Source organism: Parasteatoda tepidariorum, chromosome 10 (genome assembly GCF_043381705.1).
Source record: "Parasteatoda tepidariorum isolate YZ-2023 chromosome 10, CAS_Ptep_4.0, whole genome shotgun sequence".
Classification (NCBI taxonomy): domain Eukaryota; kingdom Metazoa; phylum Arthropoda; class Arachnida; order Araneae; family Theridiidae; genus Parasteatoda; species Parasteatoda tepidariorum.
This window is the reverse complement of record NC_092213.1, coordinates 71,586,124-71,603,759: the sequence shown is the minus strand read 5'-3', so window position 1 is coordinate 71,603,759 and position 17,636 is coordinate 71,586,124. Positions and strand designations below refer to the sequence as shown.

The window sequence follows — 17,636 nt, the reverse complement described above, 5'->3', positions numbered from 1 at the left end:
CGCCGCTTTTACTACTTGAATTATTAAATTTCTATAATGCTTCTGTAAATAAAAACGCTATTCAATTTAGATTTGAGCTATGGCTGTTTGGAAAAATCGATGGGTGCAGCTATTTCGGATATTTACATAGTGCAAGGAAGGGGAGTATATCATAAATGCTGGACAATAAAAAATCCTTCAAATAATCAGTTTTACATTCAACTTGAGGAATTCAATCTAATGGACAAGGTAAGTGATTTTTACGGTAATAGAATAGCCATTCGATAAATAAATGAAAAAAGTTTAGTGGCTTGTGAAAAATTACAAAACAAAATATTTTTTTTAGCTTCCTTCCGAAGGTAACCTTACTTTAAAATTTGAAGATGAGCAGTGGATAAGGTATTTAACTTACTGGTCTGGCTCAGTTTTGGAAGAGGTTAAAGTAACAGCGACTAGTCTCCAGATTGATTTTACAGTATGGGCTAGTAGTTTTCCAAATGGGTATAACGCGAGTTTCATTTTACATTTCCCACAGAGTAAGCATTTTATAACATCTGACGTCATTTTTATGTAGACTTGGGAAGAAATTAGCTCTTTTGGATCATACTTTAAATAACATGTTCGTTTCTTGTTTTAACTTATTTATTAGAGCGCAAAACTATTCAATTGACTGTGCAGTATTCACGCATGTTATACCAATACATGGGAACATGACTTTAAAAATATAACGAGTGAAAGTTCAAGTGCGTTGAGTAATAAGTAAGGAAAAGATATAATTTTTTAAATTTAAAATGTATTAAATTTTAATTTAAATGCATAAAACTTTAATATGCATGAAAATGTTGCAAAATTCATTGACATTGTGATCATTGAAAAATTTCAAAATTTGCATAAAAAAGGAGTTTCAATTTATGTCAATTTTAAAACTGCTATATCCTTAGAAATTTTGTTTTATTTTCGGAATTTTTAATAATAAATTAATTTGTTGAACAAATTCGATAGACATATTTATCGTTTAAAGAAATAAGTAAAAAATAAATAAAAAGAATTTATTCCTATACAGATAACCCCTTGGAATCCATTAAATTAAAAATTATGTTTCGTTTCTACGAGAGTAATGGGAGGTTCTCGAGGTCTTCCTCTCCATTTAAAACAAATGTGGGTCAGTTCCAACAAAAAGTCCTCCACGAAGGCAAATTTCTCCCAATACTTAATCCAGGAATTCCCTTGTCTTCTGGATTGGGTTCAAAATTACAGGGCTATGGAGTTGCACATTAGTAGACGTAAACCTAAAAATTGGGTCAGCTGTTCAACGACGGTTTAAAAATAAAATATAATAGTTGCTAGCGCCGTGATGGCTCAGGGGATAGAGCGTTCCCCTTCCAATGAGATGAGGTGACCCCGGTTTCGAATCCCCGCGACGACTGGCTGATATGAATTCCGCATACGGCTTGCACCGACCACAGTGCTGACATAAAGTTACTCCCAATGCTTGATCTAGGAGTCACCTTGTCGTCTGGATTAGGTTCAAAATTACAAGGCTGCGGAATTGAACATCAGTAGTCGTAAACGCTAAATTGGGTCGACTGTTAAGCGACGGTTATAAAATGTAACTGTATATTTTATAACCGTTATAAATATGTAACTGTAACATATTTCTGATTTTATAAAAGGGGCTCTTTTTCCAGTACTTTTTTGTGCTTCGTTTATTTTTAAATATAATTTTATGATATAATCATTTATCTCAAAACATTCATTGTGTGTTGAGTTTTCTGAAAGGCGGTTATAATTATAAGCTGATTTTCAATATTTTCATGTTCCGTGAAAAAAAATTTAAATAAAAGAATGAAGCAATATTGTTTTGTTTGTAATGAATATCCAACAATAGAAGCTGTAATATATTCATCTAATCTAGTAGTTAATTTTGGATTAGTTTTATCTAGTCTTCTGCCATGATTTTATAATAGTTTATGTAATAGCTTAAATGGCAGGAAATGTCAGGTTGGCAGAACGCTGGACAAGCGTTCGAGATCACGGGATTTCGAATATAGCCGACCGAAGACTCCCCGTGTTGTCAATGGTGACTGATACACGTTAACTCTGTCTGTGGTCACAAAGTCCTCCATATTCCCATAACAAATTATACCTGTGGGAGTACTGAATTGGAGATTGATAGTTCTCTGGTTCAGGTCAAAATTACGATTTGTGGATTAAGGAATGAATGTATGAATGGGTCTGCCCTATAATTGGGTGTGACGTATGGGAGTGGCAGAAGTCCAACTCTTGGCCATATATGACGCTACTGGAAAGCAAGAACAATCGCACCCCTTGCCTTAATGGATTACTACAACAACAACAATAGCTTAAATGTGAAACCAAACTGAATCATAAACTAGTTACTAATATCTTAATTTTTCAATTTCTTTGTGACTGATTGCTGTCGCACAGTAAGGCTTTCTTGCGTTATAATTTTTTTCCATGTAAGAAATACATTTTCATATATATATTATAAATACCTAATTATATATATTTTTGAAGAATATATCGATTGTGTCTATGGTGACAGTTTCCATTGCTCTGGAGATTTTTGTATTCGTAAGTCTGACGTATGTGACGGGATGAGAGATTGTGAAGACGGAGCTGATGAACTTGGATGTGGTAAGAATACAACTACAGTTTTAGCATCTTCATAATTTCTTTTTCTATTTAAATTTTGTTTAAAAAACCATGCAATAATTTTATTACGAAAAAAAAAGAACTGAAATTTCTAACCGAATGCTTGATTCAATACTTTGTTATCATTCGTAAGTGGGGAAAATTACGTTAAAAGAACCTTTGTTAGAAGGTCCAAGATTTTGTTTAGAAGATACAATATTTGATTAAGTGTATAAACTATTCTATCGTTTAAAATTAGTCTTTATATAGTTGCGGACATTATTTAGCTGATGTTTAAAAATGTCTTGATTCATGGTTTTTAAAAATATTTATCGGCAAATGCATTCCTCCACTACTTACTATTTAATTTGCATACACCTGATAAAAAATATTTTCATTTCGACTGTAATTAACGTTCCCCACAATCACTACAATAATTTTGAAATAATAATAACTTTTCCTGTCCTTATAAAGGTTTGCAAACTTTTATACCATTAATTCACTTATTTCCAGTTCTAATTAATTTCTTATGGTTTAATTATTACATTCGGTAATTTATTCTTTGTTGCATTTATACAAAGTATTTGATCTTACCTTATTCGGGTGTGCAGTTTTTAAATCTGAAGTTATTATTTTTCTGTAGAAAGTTTCAGGTTTTTTCCGAAAGGATATTTTCAGTTTATTTTCTGTCTGAGTGCACAAGTTTATAAAGAATGTATATGCTTATAAGCATACATAAGCACTTTTCTGCTTCTTTTTAAATAGACAGATATCGCACACCCTCTTTTACTATGTAAGCTGACCAAAGTGGTCACCTACTCGTTTACTGACCGCAGCAAGTGATGCTTGACTTCAGTGTGTCTTTACGATCAGTTCGGACAAGAATAGAATAATAAGTTTAAAAAAAATAATAAAACAGCAGTGCCTGAAAGTAGCTTCCTAAGCAGGTACTTTTTTGTATTTTCATCTGGGCGCAATTAAGGCTTAACCATACATATTATAGTATATAAAATGCTGAAATTTTGGTTTGTAGCAAATTTAGTAGTTAAGATTGTTACCACAATAGGGTTTTGTATACATTTAGGCGGAAAAAAGCGTCGCACTTTTCCTCGCTTTGATAAAAATAGTGTGTCCTTTTTTTCGCATTGGAGTGGAAACTCTTTTATTGTTCTCAGAGAACCGTGATGGCCTTCTAATGAGGTAAACCGGGTTCGAATCCCAGCATCGGCTGCTCCATACGAATTCCGCATCCGGCTTGGAATGACCTCAGTGCTGACTTAAAATATCCTCATTGGTTGACGGATCCTGGGTTAGACTGCCCTTCCCGTCAGACTAACAGCGGGAGGTTTTCCTCTCCATGCAAATCAAATGTTGGTTTCCATCAAAAAAGTTCTGCACAAAGGGAAGTTTCTCCCAATACTTTAACAAAACTTCCCTTGCCTTCTGGATTGGGTTCAAAATTACAAGGCTACGGAGTTGAACACTAGTAGTTGTGAGCCCAAAAAATTGGGTCGGCGGTTCCACTACGATTGTAATACGTATAATAATATTGTTTTCTGAGCCGTGGTGACTCAAGGGATAGATCGTTCGCCTACCAATGAAATAAACAGGGTTTGAATCCCAGCGATGATTGGTCGATATTAATTCCACACCAGCCTCACGCTAACCACAGTGCTGACGTAGAATATCCCCATTGGTAGACGATTCATGGGTTCAAGACCCTTTGCCGTAGGAGGTTTTCCTCTCCATGTTATGCAAATGCGGGTTTGTTCCATAAAAAGTCGTCCACGAAGGCAGATTAAAAAAAAAGGAGTTTCTTTGTTTTCGGACTCAAAATTACAAGGCTACGGAGTTGGACATTGGTAGTCGTAAACTCAAATTTATGTCGTTTGTTTTACGGTGGGATATTTACAAAAAAAAATCTTCTCTGAAAATTAGGGAAAAATAAGTAGTTTAATGGTAAATACCACAAAAGTTGTAATGTTTTTATTATTATTTTTTTTTTAATCCTCTGCTAATGTTTTGTGGATTCATTTTCTGAAAGTTTCCTAGCTTAACTGAGTACCGGGGGAAAATATTTATCATTCTTCCTATTTTATCATTTTTTGAAAAATATTTTATCACTATCGCGGAAAGTCCTCAGAAGCGTTCAATATGCAGTCATGATATTTATAATTAGCATTTTCGTTTAATGTTTGCTTTTATTTATTTTGAAAACAGGCATACGCACCGTACAAGGGGTTGCTGAGGCACTTGATAAGGAGGTCACATGGATAAAAAGTAAACGCACTTCTTCATGGGGCTGGCAAGAGAACACACCCAGAATGATCTCTGCACTATACCTAGCGGGATATGGCAGATTTGATGGTACATACCTTGATGAAGAACTGATGGAAAAACAAGCAAAACTCATAACATCTGTTGCCATATCGAAGTATCAATTCATTTTCTTTGATTCTAATTGCTAATTGTACTTTTAGAAATATTCAAATGTTCCTATTGAAGTAGCGAACTTAATATCTACTCTTCATTAGTTTTAGTCATCTAGTACAAATAAAAGATTTTTTTTTCTCCAGAATCGAATTTCTTAGGGCAATTTTTTTTTGTAAATATAAATAAGAACTGCATATGAAATAAGGATTCAATTTGTAGAGCGTCTCAGGCCACAATGAATTGTCTAAAGTAAAATTTCTTTTCGTAATAAATAATCTTCGAGTGTGAAACTAAGAAAAAACTGAGAATGTGCAAGGTATCGTAAAACGGAAATTTTACAACCGAATTTTTCAAATCTTAGGTTACCTGAAGTAAAGGTTAAACTCTCCAAAGATATTGACCATGTATTCACCCCCTTGTGTCTTAAAACAATAGATCTTCTCTGTAAAAAATTTCAGAAAAAACTTTGATTTTGCAGTATTTGGGATCGAAAATTCAGATATTTTTTTGAAGTCTTAATATTTTCCTCAGATTTTCTTTGATATTTTAAAATAGTAGTTAAAGCATATTTAATAAGCTCAGTCATGTTTCCAAATATTAATAAGAGAAAACGAACTTGAACTATAATAAAATTTTTGAAAAAATTAATAATTATTGTATTTCTCTTTCTAAATAAAATTTAAATAAAGTGTTGTTTTTTTTGGTTTATGGAGTTTTATTACAATTGCGTCACTTTCTTTTCATATATTATGATTTGTATAAATGTAAACTTAATAGCTTATTAGTAGTTTTCTACTTTAAAATAAAAAAAAAATTAAAGATTAAATAATTTATAGAACAAGTAATTTATAGAATAATTTTTTTTATCTAGACTAGAATCTATGTATGGATTTCGAATCCCTTAGTAGTATTTTTTTAGTAAGCTTGCAGTCACGTGCTTTTTTTTGTTTTGTGTCTTATAAAACCTTTCGTCATTAAAAAGCGTTAACTATTAAGTTTACACTAGTCTGCCAAAACATTAACTCGTATTATGTATTTTAGAATTTATACAGAAAAATATATTGTACAAAAGCAATGTAGAAAGATTTGCATTTAATGACAATTTTAATTTTTTACCATACCAATTATCTAAATCTATTTTTTATAAATGTATCGATATTTTACGTGCATTTTATATAATAGATATATATTTTATTTTTATTATACTTTTTATTAATTCTATTATAAAATTATTTTACAGAAATTCCTTATCAAGCGAGTTTCTAAGCATGCTTATTAATGGTTTATTGATAACTTGTCACAATCCTCGTCACTTTTTTGGACAAAATTTGATAGAACTCCTCAAGGAAGAAATCGAATCGTCAAACAACTTTACCCACCCCATAACTTATTTAAGCCTTTGCAATGCAAATCAGTCCTGGACACTTAATGCTGAACAAGACATGGATAAAATTCTAAGCATCAATAATTCTTTCTACGAATTTTTTAAAGGTAATTTCCAAAGAATCTTAATCCTTTTCTTACAATATTTCCGAAAGTCGAATCGGTGATTTTATTGCGGGTTATTTATATTTTTACACCTACAAATTTTCTTTTACTAAGCATTCTGCCTGTAGAGGACATTGACTCATTTATCTAACTGATACCTGTAAAACTGGGAAAAGTCTAAAACCTTACCTAAGCCTTACCTTAAAGCTAAACTGAATTAGGTACGTATGATTAAAACAGTGAAGAAATTATATTTACCAATGTCTGTAGATTATATTGAGCGATGTAGAAAAGTTAGAATCCCATTCCTTAACATTATTCTTTGATAATCTCGATATTAACACTAGACAGACTGAAACTTAGTATATATCTATATTGCCCAAAAGCAGTCAAAATGACTGGATTCTAAAATAATAAATAATGTGTAAAGAAATTTGTTTAAAATTAATTTAATATTTTTTATATTATTTACAGTTATATAACAAGTTATTAGTAAATATTAATAATAAAAAAATTATATGTTCCATAAAATTTTAAGAAATTGTTAAGAATACATGACTTTAATAACGTAACGCGTCATAAAACGAAAACCCCTATCGATTTTTCCTATAACTCCTTACGTACCAGAGAAGTGTCTACAATATGTAATATTATATTACGAAGAAATTGTAGCTGGTGGAAAGAAATCGATTGCAGATTTGAAACTAGCAAAGCGTAAATATCTAAGATCCGCTCAAACGTCAACATATCATTTTTGCGTTAGTAGTAGTTTTGCGTTAGCAACATAAGTATTTTTTGGGTTAAAGGCCTGTTTACACGGTCCAATTTCTTGAATCCGAGAAATTGGTCGGATTTCTCTGTCCAAGAAATTGGATGATTCGTCGACAACATCCAAGTTCTTGAATGTTACTGATTCGTCGAAAGAAAAACTTGCGCATGCGCATTGTTCATATTCAACATTATAAAATAATATTTACATAAGTTTAAAATTACTAAATAAATTCAAATAAAATAATAACACAAATAAACCGCAACAGATCAATTTGTTTGGACTAAAATATATGAAAACAGACAACAAAATGACATAATTTGCTGCCTGCTTGTTAACGCCACAAAACCTAAGACGCTGATTGGTTAAGGGAGAAAAAACTTAGATGGAAAGTAGAACATGCTCTACTATCGTCCAAGAAGTTGGACCAAGTACTTGGATGATTGTTTACACGATCAAAGCAAAAGAAGTTTCCATCAATATCAATCAATCTCTGTCCAAGAAATTGGATCGTCTAAACAGGCCTTAAGTCTCAATATTTTTTGCGTTATTATTTCTGACAAAAATAGTCTTAAAACTGTCTTAAAGCTGTAGTTCTGTAAGAACATTTCTGGGTTGTTTGTAAAGGCTGGTAAGATTTATTCTTCTATTACTATTGAGTATTAACTTCTTTAGTTCCGTTAGTGCCATCATTGCTCTATAGATTAGCTTAATATTTTCTATTTATTCAGACAGCTCTGCTTCTACCTCTGCATCATGTTCTGTCACGTCTGAAAGTGTTAACATTTAGAATGCTAATTTTTTTCCATATTTTAAACATAAGTATTTAAGATATATTTTGAGAAAAACGGCTTGACAACTTTTTTCTTATTTTATTTTCTAATACTACCAACGCTATATAAGAATTTCAGAAAGCTTATCGAAATTTATTTTGGAAAGAACAATTTTTTAAGATGCGTTATTTATCATCGAAAAAAGCCAAATATATAAAAATCTCATTCTTGACTTAGTCGCTTGCATTGATTTTTCAATGGTTAAGGAGTTGAATTTTAACTTGATCAACAGCGCCATTTTTCTCTATTGTGACTTCGTTCGTTTTCCAAAGCCATGTCTAAGACAAAATGATGTGCAAAAATTAAAAATTTAAAGCACATAACCTGAAATTATTCCTTACACTGCTTCTATAGTATAAATTAAATTAACTCCTTCTAAGAATCATTAGAATGCATGAAATATTCATTTTTTACTCATTGGCATAGATTTGTATTAATCTAGAATTTCCACTTAATAAATATTAGTATTAGAAAGCCTAATTAGATCTTTTTTTTTGACTTATTCGTTTACATTTTCGGACCATGTTTTAAAATATAACATTTGATGTTTTAAAAAATAATCAATTATATTTTTTCAGATTATCAAGCAATTGCTGTGATGGCTTTGTCTTGCTATGAAAGTCAAAGAATGTTTTTCAGTCATAGTAAGAACGCAAATATAAAAACTAAGTATGAAAATACATTACAACGTTTCAAGAAAATGCAGCTTGCAGATGGCAGTTTCGGGAATTTTCATACAACATCTTTAATAACTCAGGTTAGAAGATATTTATTTAAATTATGAGGGCAGATATATGTATTTTATCATGTATACAATCATATATAGATAAATGAAAATTATATCGATCGGAACTAATAAAATAATAAATGCATTTAGGAAGGAAAACTTGGTTAAAAATTGATCTTCAGAGTTCTTCTGACTCGAGAGTTCGACTAAATTGATCTCGAGTTTTAATGTAATTTAACAAGAAATAAAAAAATAATAATGTGTGTGTCTTTTTCTGCGTTAAAGGTAAAGTCTTGCAATCGCGGCACAGCTTCCTACCTGCGTTAAAAGTAATTTGCGCTAATTTGCAGTTATTTAGCTTATTTGCAGAAACAGTTCATCATTGGAATTTCTTTAATTTTCAAAATAATTTTTTTTTTTTTAAATTGTGATCGCGAAAGGTGACTACAGGTTATCCATTGCCAAATGGTTGTTGTCTAATTTTTTTTTCTCAATCTTTATTTATGATGAAATTCTATTTTATTCACAACTCAAGAAGTATTTATGGGATCTCACTGGTCCCATACCTCAAATATAAACTCTTCAACTTAATACATTACAAAATTAAAAGTGAAAAAAAGAATTCTTAAAAAAATGATCAAACAACAGCAAACCATAGCAACGCATCCAATGACGACGCATGCGCACTGTTTTACTATTACTCTTGAATACAGTTGAAAAGTGTGATGACGTCCAAATAAGGTGCGCTTGCCATCAAACCCAAAGCAACGCCCATTTTGCTAATGGGTATTAAAACTGTAAAGAAGTGTTTTTTGGCAGACTTGCTTTGTGATTTACATTTTTGCTCGTTACTATTTAGCATTTTAACTTCTATCAAAGAATTTTAAAATGTTCACTGTTAAAATACGAAAAAAATAGAATATTGAAATATATTTATTACAACAATAATAATATTTAATAATGTAATAAAAATATTAAATAATATAGTAATAATATTAAATAATAGTATTAAATAATATAATGATAATAATAAATAAATAAATATTTCATAAAAATATAAGATTTCAATATATCCAAAAACATGAGTCCGTAGGCGAAAACTGGGTAACTCAGGTTTTTTTTTTCTTTATCAGAGATAAAAGCCATCGCTTAATTTTAAAATCACTTCCCCGCGCCATTTCTTTGAAAACAATTTAAAAGAGGAAATTAACTCGTCAGCCTTTACGTACTCGTCCGAACGTTGCCAATAGTTCGGAAATACGCAGGTTTATGCACCAGGCTGTAAGTAATTATTATTTATTAAGCCATATTCATGAAAAGCTTGCATCCAACTGACACAAAATCTAAGTGCTCCTCAATAAAAGTTAGGGAAATGTAATGTATTATAATAGGTCGGTTAAAAAGGTCGAGGGAAAAAAAGTCTTTCTCATGGTTGTTAGTAAAGGGAATACTATCAAATGTTAATTAATGCATAACTTGAAGTCAAAAATCGCTGAGTCACAATGAATAAATGCAAAAATGACAAAAAAAGAAGAGGAAAACGAAGAAAATTAAGAAAATCATTAAGTTTTATTTACTGCCTATAAGCTGCAAGTATATAGAACTCATAAAATAAGTTTAAAATGTAGAGAAAACATGCAAAAAATTACGTAATAATGAAAAATATTTATAAAAATAAATTGATAAAAATTTAATAAAAATCCGAAAAATTAAATATATAATCTCTTCATCAACTCACAGGATTATATCTGCAAAAATGAGTGCTTTCTAATATATCAATATAGCCAAAGCAAAATATATCAATACAATAGTGTGAGAAGCACTAAAAAAATATCTGAAACAAAATAGAATAGAACATATTAAGTAAGTATTATCACGTAAAAAACAGAAAATAAAATGCCAAAAAAAAAAAAAAAAAAAAAATGTTNAAAAAAAAAAAAAAAAAAAAAAAAAAAAAAGCAGATCAAAACAGAAGACGAAATTTGTAAAGCGAGTAGAGAATTCAAATTAACTTACATGAACGGCACAATTTTCAAGAATGATTTAAAATATTTTCGTAATAAGATTGCCAGATCACGAAATATGAAAACAAAACCGCAAATTGAGTGTAACTAGAGGAATTTAAAGTGCCTTTCTTACTGCATTGCTGAAGTGATTTGTTATGCTGTGCATTGATTTATTAGTTTTAAAGGATGGGCCCGAAATGGATGTGCGCAAGGTAATATTATACTGGATTGTTTAAAATTTATAATAAATGAGGTTGATATTTAATTGTACAATTTCAATGATTTTTTAAAATTAACTTTAATTAAGAAAGAAAGAGAGAGAAAGAAACATGAATTGCCTGTTTTACACATATTTTTAACCATGGATTTGCCCGAATTGGATTTGCTCATCGTAAAAATTATATAAATTAATAAAGAAGTTTAGTAAATTTATTCATAATAATATGCAATTAACTGAATGATGTTATATAGAATTTAATTACTTTAGTTGGGTATCCATTGTTTTTTATTCAATTTTGAAAGAATTTGTTTTTTGGATATCCAAATTGATTTTATAAAATATCATTATTAGACTTTAAATAACAATTGTTCTTAATTTTTTAATCATACATATTTGTTTGAAAAGTTAGAAGTGAAATTTATAATTTTCTTTTTTTTTTCAATTCCCAAAAAAGGTACTTTTCTTATAAAGATGAGCCATCATTGTATGGGATTGAATTACCTCTTCGAAAATCAGTGAATAGTTTTTGGAAAATTTTCGAGAATTTTCTTAAAAATCTGAATTTATAGATAAGGATATTAAATATATTTCACATTTTTGATTCACCGTGTATAAAATAGTGCACTTCATATATAATGAATTAATTTCCTGTTTCAGGCTCTTATTTCAAGTGGTCAAGAAAATGCAATAGACTGGAATATCAATGCAACTATCCACTACCTAATGCAGCAACTTAAAATGTCACATGACCTTCTCGCAAGTTATTTAGTCCTGCCCATTCTAAATGCTAAAAGCCTCTCAGACATTTCCAAAATCAATTGCTCTTTAAATCCAAAAAGGGAAGGATATGGTAATCTAAAGAATAATTTTGTCCTACTTTATGTAATAAGTTTAAATCTCTTATAATTATGTAATAATTTTAAATTTCTTATAATTTGACTACTAGATTCTAAATTATTTCTATTTATCTACTTCTATGTTCATAAAATATTTACCATATATAGCAAATTAAAAATTTGATAAATTCATCAAAATTTCAGAAAAAAAATAAAGTTTTTTTTTAATATTCAATCGCTTTTTCTGATCAAGTATGATTAAGTTACGTATTGTAGAATTTAGAATGACAAGTGGAAATTGTAATTATTCGTAATCAAAAATTCGAAAATAAGTAATCTAAATTTTAATAAGTAAAAAAAATTAAATTAAAAAAATGCTTAGGTTTTTTTAATTTATAAAAATAATGTGCAATATATATGCATTCACAGCTAACTTCGTGTTTAAATACCTTCTGTTTCAACGTATACTGCATATTCAATTATTTTTTACTAGCTCAACGATCACAAAGCTATCTGAAACTCCGTGTTTGCTTTGTTTATGTTTGTGCTTTTAAAACACGTTTCTAAAGAGTAAAACAATTTTAAATCAATGGTAATTTAAATAAATAAAAATAATAAACTAAAAATTAAAATCAATAGATAAAATTTCTTTTTCGTGCAAATCCATAAAAAGTTTGATATTAAAATTATATTTGATTTTAAAATTATATTATACGATTATATTATAAAATTATATTATAATATTCTTCCGAATTTAAAAATAAATTAATGTCCATAACTTTCAAAATTAAAAATAATTAAATAAATAACAACAATTTTGCAAAAACATTAAAGAACATAAGAATATTATTCAATAAAATTTTAGGTTACTTTGTATTTTCAACTTCCTAGAAATATTCTTTTAAATCGTTAATTTTTTTGTTTAGTACTTGTACTTTTACTTTTTACTCGTTACTTTTTTTAAAAATACTTGCACTTTTACCCGTTACTTTTTAAAAGTAACGTTGCCATATATGAATATAAGTAGTAAAATACACATTTTTCATAAAAGGCACAGTTGCAATTCCTTAAAATAAATAAATTGGACAAGGAAAATAATATTTAAAAAATTTAGTAGATGTTTAAAAACTTATTTGATGACCATTTTAAATAAACGAAACTTAAAGTTAAGTTTCTAGAAAAAGAATTCGTAGAGTTTTGTAACCATTTTAGTAAATATATATATTCATTTTAGTTGGAAACTTTTCCCAGCTTATTCACTGCGTTTTACGCTTCGATTTTAATACTGCTTGAATACATTTAGGCAATCTTAAAAACTGCGTCGTCATAGTTTTCAAACCGCAAAGCTATATAATTAATTTTTATTAATCATTAATAATTGTTTTTAAATTACGTATCTGGATAACGTTTACTGTACATAAAATATTTTATATACTGTGTGATTATAGTTAAAGTCTGATTCAGAAAAATACTCTTTTTTTTAAGATGATTGAAGGAGCCTATTAACTGTTTTGTTTTCTCTACAAAAATTTGCCTAAATCTTGTTATTTAAAGCCAGTTCAACCGGTTCTGTTACGTAACAAGGCTAGGTTGGAGAGAAACGAGCACATTTCAAAACCGGTATTTGTTTAAATTTTGGATTTCTTAATTTTGAATTTCTTAGTCTAGAAGTTTTTACGCACGAAAGCAATTTTTTTTTAAAAAAAAATTGAACACCCAAAACAGCTGCTGCAGCGACAGTTTTGTGAAATAGGGAGAATTTGAAAATCAGACTTTATTTATGACGGTTGATTCTACAATTATGGGGCCAACTTGGCGGAGTGGATGAGAGTTTTAAGACCTGCATTTTTGTTTAGGAATATAGAGATTAAAGTAAAGTATTGAATTGATAACGGAAGGGAAAATGCATCAATTTACAATATCAAAAGTGCTTCTTTGCAGCAATACAGTATTCTCAATTCAAAATTGCGACAACTGACAGTAATGCGAACTACAGATGTGATTACCTGGTTGTGCAGTAGGCAGAAACGAACAGGGTTCTGATGTTTTAACGATTCCTACCCATCCCTTCTACAACGCATTTTGAACATTCATTGCGAATACTGTATCGCTGCAAATAAGCACTTAGCGTTAATTTTGTAAACAAACAAAATTTTCCTCCACTGTTACGTTTTGTGTTCACACCTTTACAGGTCACTTTAGACCCTCTATTTTTATACTAAAATACATATTTCAGTACGCTCAACCACCTCTCCAAGTTTTCTCCATAGTCGCTGTATATTGTAGGTACAGTTTTTGATTCGTTATGGTTTTCTTATATTTTGAATTATTATTCTAGATAGTTTTACTTCCGAAATGAGCTACTATGATGGTCAAATGATGCGCATTCAATATTCTCTTTATATGGGAGACAGGAAAGATGTGATTCACACCATCTCATTACTGGCACCCGTAAACTGCACAGCATATGATGTAATGGAGCTGGCAGCATCTAAAGACTACAAATTCACGTAAGACAAATAATTTCAGAACATTTCTTATGGTAATAACTAGTACAGCATGCGTACCAGGCAGGAAAAGATAACAGAACCGCTACAGCTTATGTACAAAAAATTCTAATCATTTCGCTCATGGGCGAAATGATGATAGTGGCACAACTCAAAAACTCAACTTTTGCGATTAGAGGGTTTTCATTGCTAAGCAAAATGCATAAGAAATGCTTTCGTTTGCTTAAACGAAGATTACCTTCAAGTTGAATTATGAGTTGTGCAAGTATTGCTGCTGAAAGAATGCGTATTTTTCTATTTACACCTGTTCTTAGTCCAAAAAGCGTGTTTTTTTTAGTAGATTGTAACCCAGGAGCGATTTGTTGCTTAATGCGTGCTCATGAAAAAAAAGATTCCAAAAAATCGTGGCCTTTTGTTTTCAAAGACAATGAGAAGGTTCAATAAGTTTCAAATAAATCTTTTACAAGCAGTGGTCTTACTGGTCTAAGATATATTTAGCAAAATTGAAAGAAATTTAAAGAACAAAATAAATGCTACTATTTTTTATGTCTGTGCTTTTCATATAAAAACCGCTTTTTGTTACTAGGCATTAATAATAAGTTAAAATGTGATAAAAATTTTAAAGCTTATTTACCACTTCTTTATGTTATAAAAAATAACGACTAATATCAATTTTATCCAATCACAAAACTTATAGGGTGAAATAGATAATATCACAAATATTAGATTTAAACTGCCGGAGTTATCTTTGAATTCGTTTCATAAGCAATATGAATTTTATTTCAATTCCCATCAGACTGATAATCGTCATACGGATATCTTTAGGGCAAGTTTCATGGCCACTCTTTTACCGGCATCATATTAGTCTCCCACAGTCATGCCTTGTCCGTGGTATGAACCCAGGACCTAGCTGATGTGAGGTCAGCTCTCTGACTACTACACATCTGGTCGGCAGCAATATGAATCTAATTATATTAAATCAACAGCCAAAAAAATAAATTCTTTTTATTTTTACTATATCGCTATACGCTACGCTATTTGTTATACCACTTATATGTTTGTTATTTTAACTATACGCTACGCCACCACTAAGCGCTATTTTACAAAAAATATAGAACTTATTTTTGCTAACATTTCCTTTAGAAACTCTCTTTCCATGAAATAACAGAAAAAAGGGAAATTTTCTAAAATCTGAGTATTGCCTGACAACAGAGATATGAGCTGAAAGAAGAACATATTTTTCAGTTAATTTATATTTTTCTCTTTTAAATTTCAGGTTTAAGAGCAGAAATATGTATGTGTATCAAATCGATGAAGTAACTAATGATTCAGAAGCAGGACTGTTCTGGTTTTGTTACAAAGGCAATGCTACTCACAGCATTAGCAGATGTATAAAAGGTAATACATTTTCTAAGATTTTTGCATTTTAACATTTCTGAAAATTTGCGACTTGGAAAGGACTCAGATTAATGATCATCGATTAATTAAAATTTTGTTCTACGGTGTACGTTCAATAATCTAAATCATTCCCATCTAAAACACGCAGTGATACATTAAAAAAAAATTCTAACTGCAAATCATGGAAATCCACCGAACCCTGCCGGCTATTGCCATCACCTCCTACATCAAGAAACCTCCACACGGTCTTTTATAAGTAGTCCGCGCAGAATGTTTAAAAAGTGAACCAGTTGTGCGCATGTACCCAAAACCTTTTATAAAAGTATTTTAATCTTATATATAGAAATTTATCTTATATATAGAAATTTATCTTATATATGTATTTGAGAATTTAATCTGTAGTCGTTGACAAGTCAATAAGGCAAACCAGTAATATTCATAAATAAATAAATTTTTAGTCATATATTTACTACCACTCTCTTATTTTAACTATATTCTGTATTAAATGACTCGTTCGGTAAGTTGATATCCTTCAGAGTGGTCTGATCGGACTACCTATACGAGGCGTTGCCATTGCTCACCAACCTCCTGACAAATTTCGTAGTTAGTCTAAAAAAAACCACTCGACAATTGACAGGTTGGCAAAAATAAGTGGAGATTTAGATCTGAAAATAACCAGTCAACAAGTGAGGGGTCAAGAACAAAGAAGTGGAGATTTAAATTTAATAAACTACGGATCATTTTTCTCATAATTTTTTGTTTAAAATCGCTTAATGATAAAAATAGCTCAATGTAGAAAAAATACTCTGGGAAGCAGAAGTTTTCATTAAATTGTCCATCAATTTGGGGTGGAAAGATTTATGTGGAAGAAGAATTCTTTAACAATTCACAGATTTCAAAGTGTTAATGTATACATAAAATGTAATTTGCCAGCCCAAATATTTTTATATATTCTTTAAAGTCAGTATCTGAAACTAAATGATGTCGCCTATTTATATTATTTTTATTTTCGAATATTTTTCTTCAAGCCGTAGATTATTTTTAATAGAAAATTTTTTAGAAAACATCTAATTTGATAAACCAAAAAAAAAGTTTTCAAAAAGCGGCTATTAAATGAGTTATTAAAATCTACCGGCGGCTGCTTAACTGAAAATTTAAGTTTTCAGGTCTATTGTAGTTTCTTTCGGGTTGCTTCGCGACCCATGCTCGCTTCGTTCTCTCGTCAATTACTGAAGCATAGTAGTTAAGTATTCTTGTCAAGGCAATATGATCGTGCATATCCAAAAATTACCCGCCATTTCGTGTTAACTCGCACTTAAGACATCCAAAAATATTGAGTGAGAAAAATAATATACGGAATAATTAATTGTATTGATGAACTAATTGTACTGATAATTAATTGGATTATTGAACATGTATTGATGTTTCTCTTTTGTGAAAAAAAAACTGAACTTGCCAAGTGTTGAGTACGGCAAGAATTGTAACACATTTCTTCCACTCCTAAATTTTATTAAACAAAAATTCTTAAAAGAAAATACAAAATTTCAACATATTTCTAAAACATAAACTCGAGTTCCATTGTATAAGTCAAAAGTTATTTGGAGACAAATAAAAACGCTTTCACCCAACTCTCCGAAACCTATCCGATTCTTTTTTCAAAACGTAACAATCCTCCCACCGTTTTGATTGGAGGTTTACTTTACTAATCAAAACTAATTATATTTCTATGAGTAAAATGAATGAAAATTATAATGTTAAATACTGTTCCGAAAGTCCAAGTTTTTC

General features: G+C 30.0%; 1 protein-coding gene across 1 annotated transcript in view; it reads left to right on the top strand.

The window, feature by feature from the left end:
• The first annotated feature begins 70 nt into the window (after positions 1-70).
• Positions 71-17,636, top strand: part of LOC107449272 (uncharacterized protein CG3556-like) — a 184,835-nt gene continuing 167,269 nt past the window's right edge. Inside the window, exons 1-9 of the mRNA XM_071187101.1 lie at positions 71-228; positions 326-515; positions 2,518-2,637; positions 4,855-5,068; positions 6,308-6,558; positions 8,736-8,914; positions 11,768-11,960; positions 14,285-14,456; positions 15,730-15,851. Of these exons, the coding sequence (XP_071043202.1) occupies positions 100-228; positions 326-515; positions 2,518-2,637; positions 4,855-5,068; positions 6,308-6,558; positions 8,736-8,914; positions 11,768-11,960; positions 14,285-14,456; positions 15,730-15,851 (1,570 nt within the window). The 5' untranslated portion in view covers positions 71-99. The remainder of the gene's footprint in view (positions 229-325; positions 516-2,517; positions 2,638-4,854; positions 5,069-6,307; positions 6,559-8,735; positions 8,915-11,767; positions 11,961-14,284; positions 14,457-15,729; positions 15,852-17,636) is intronic.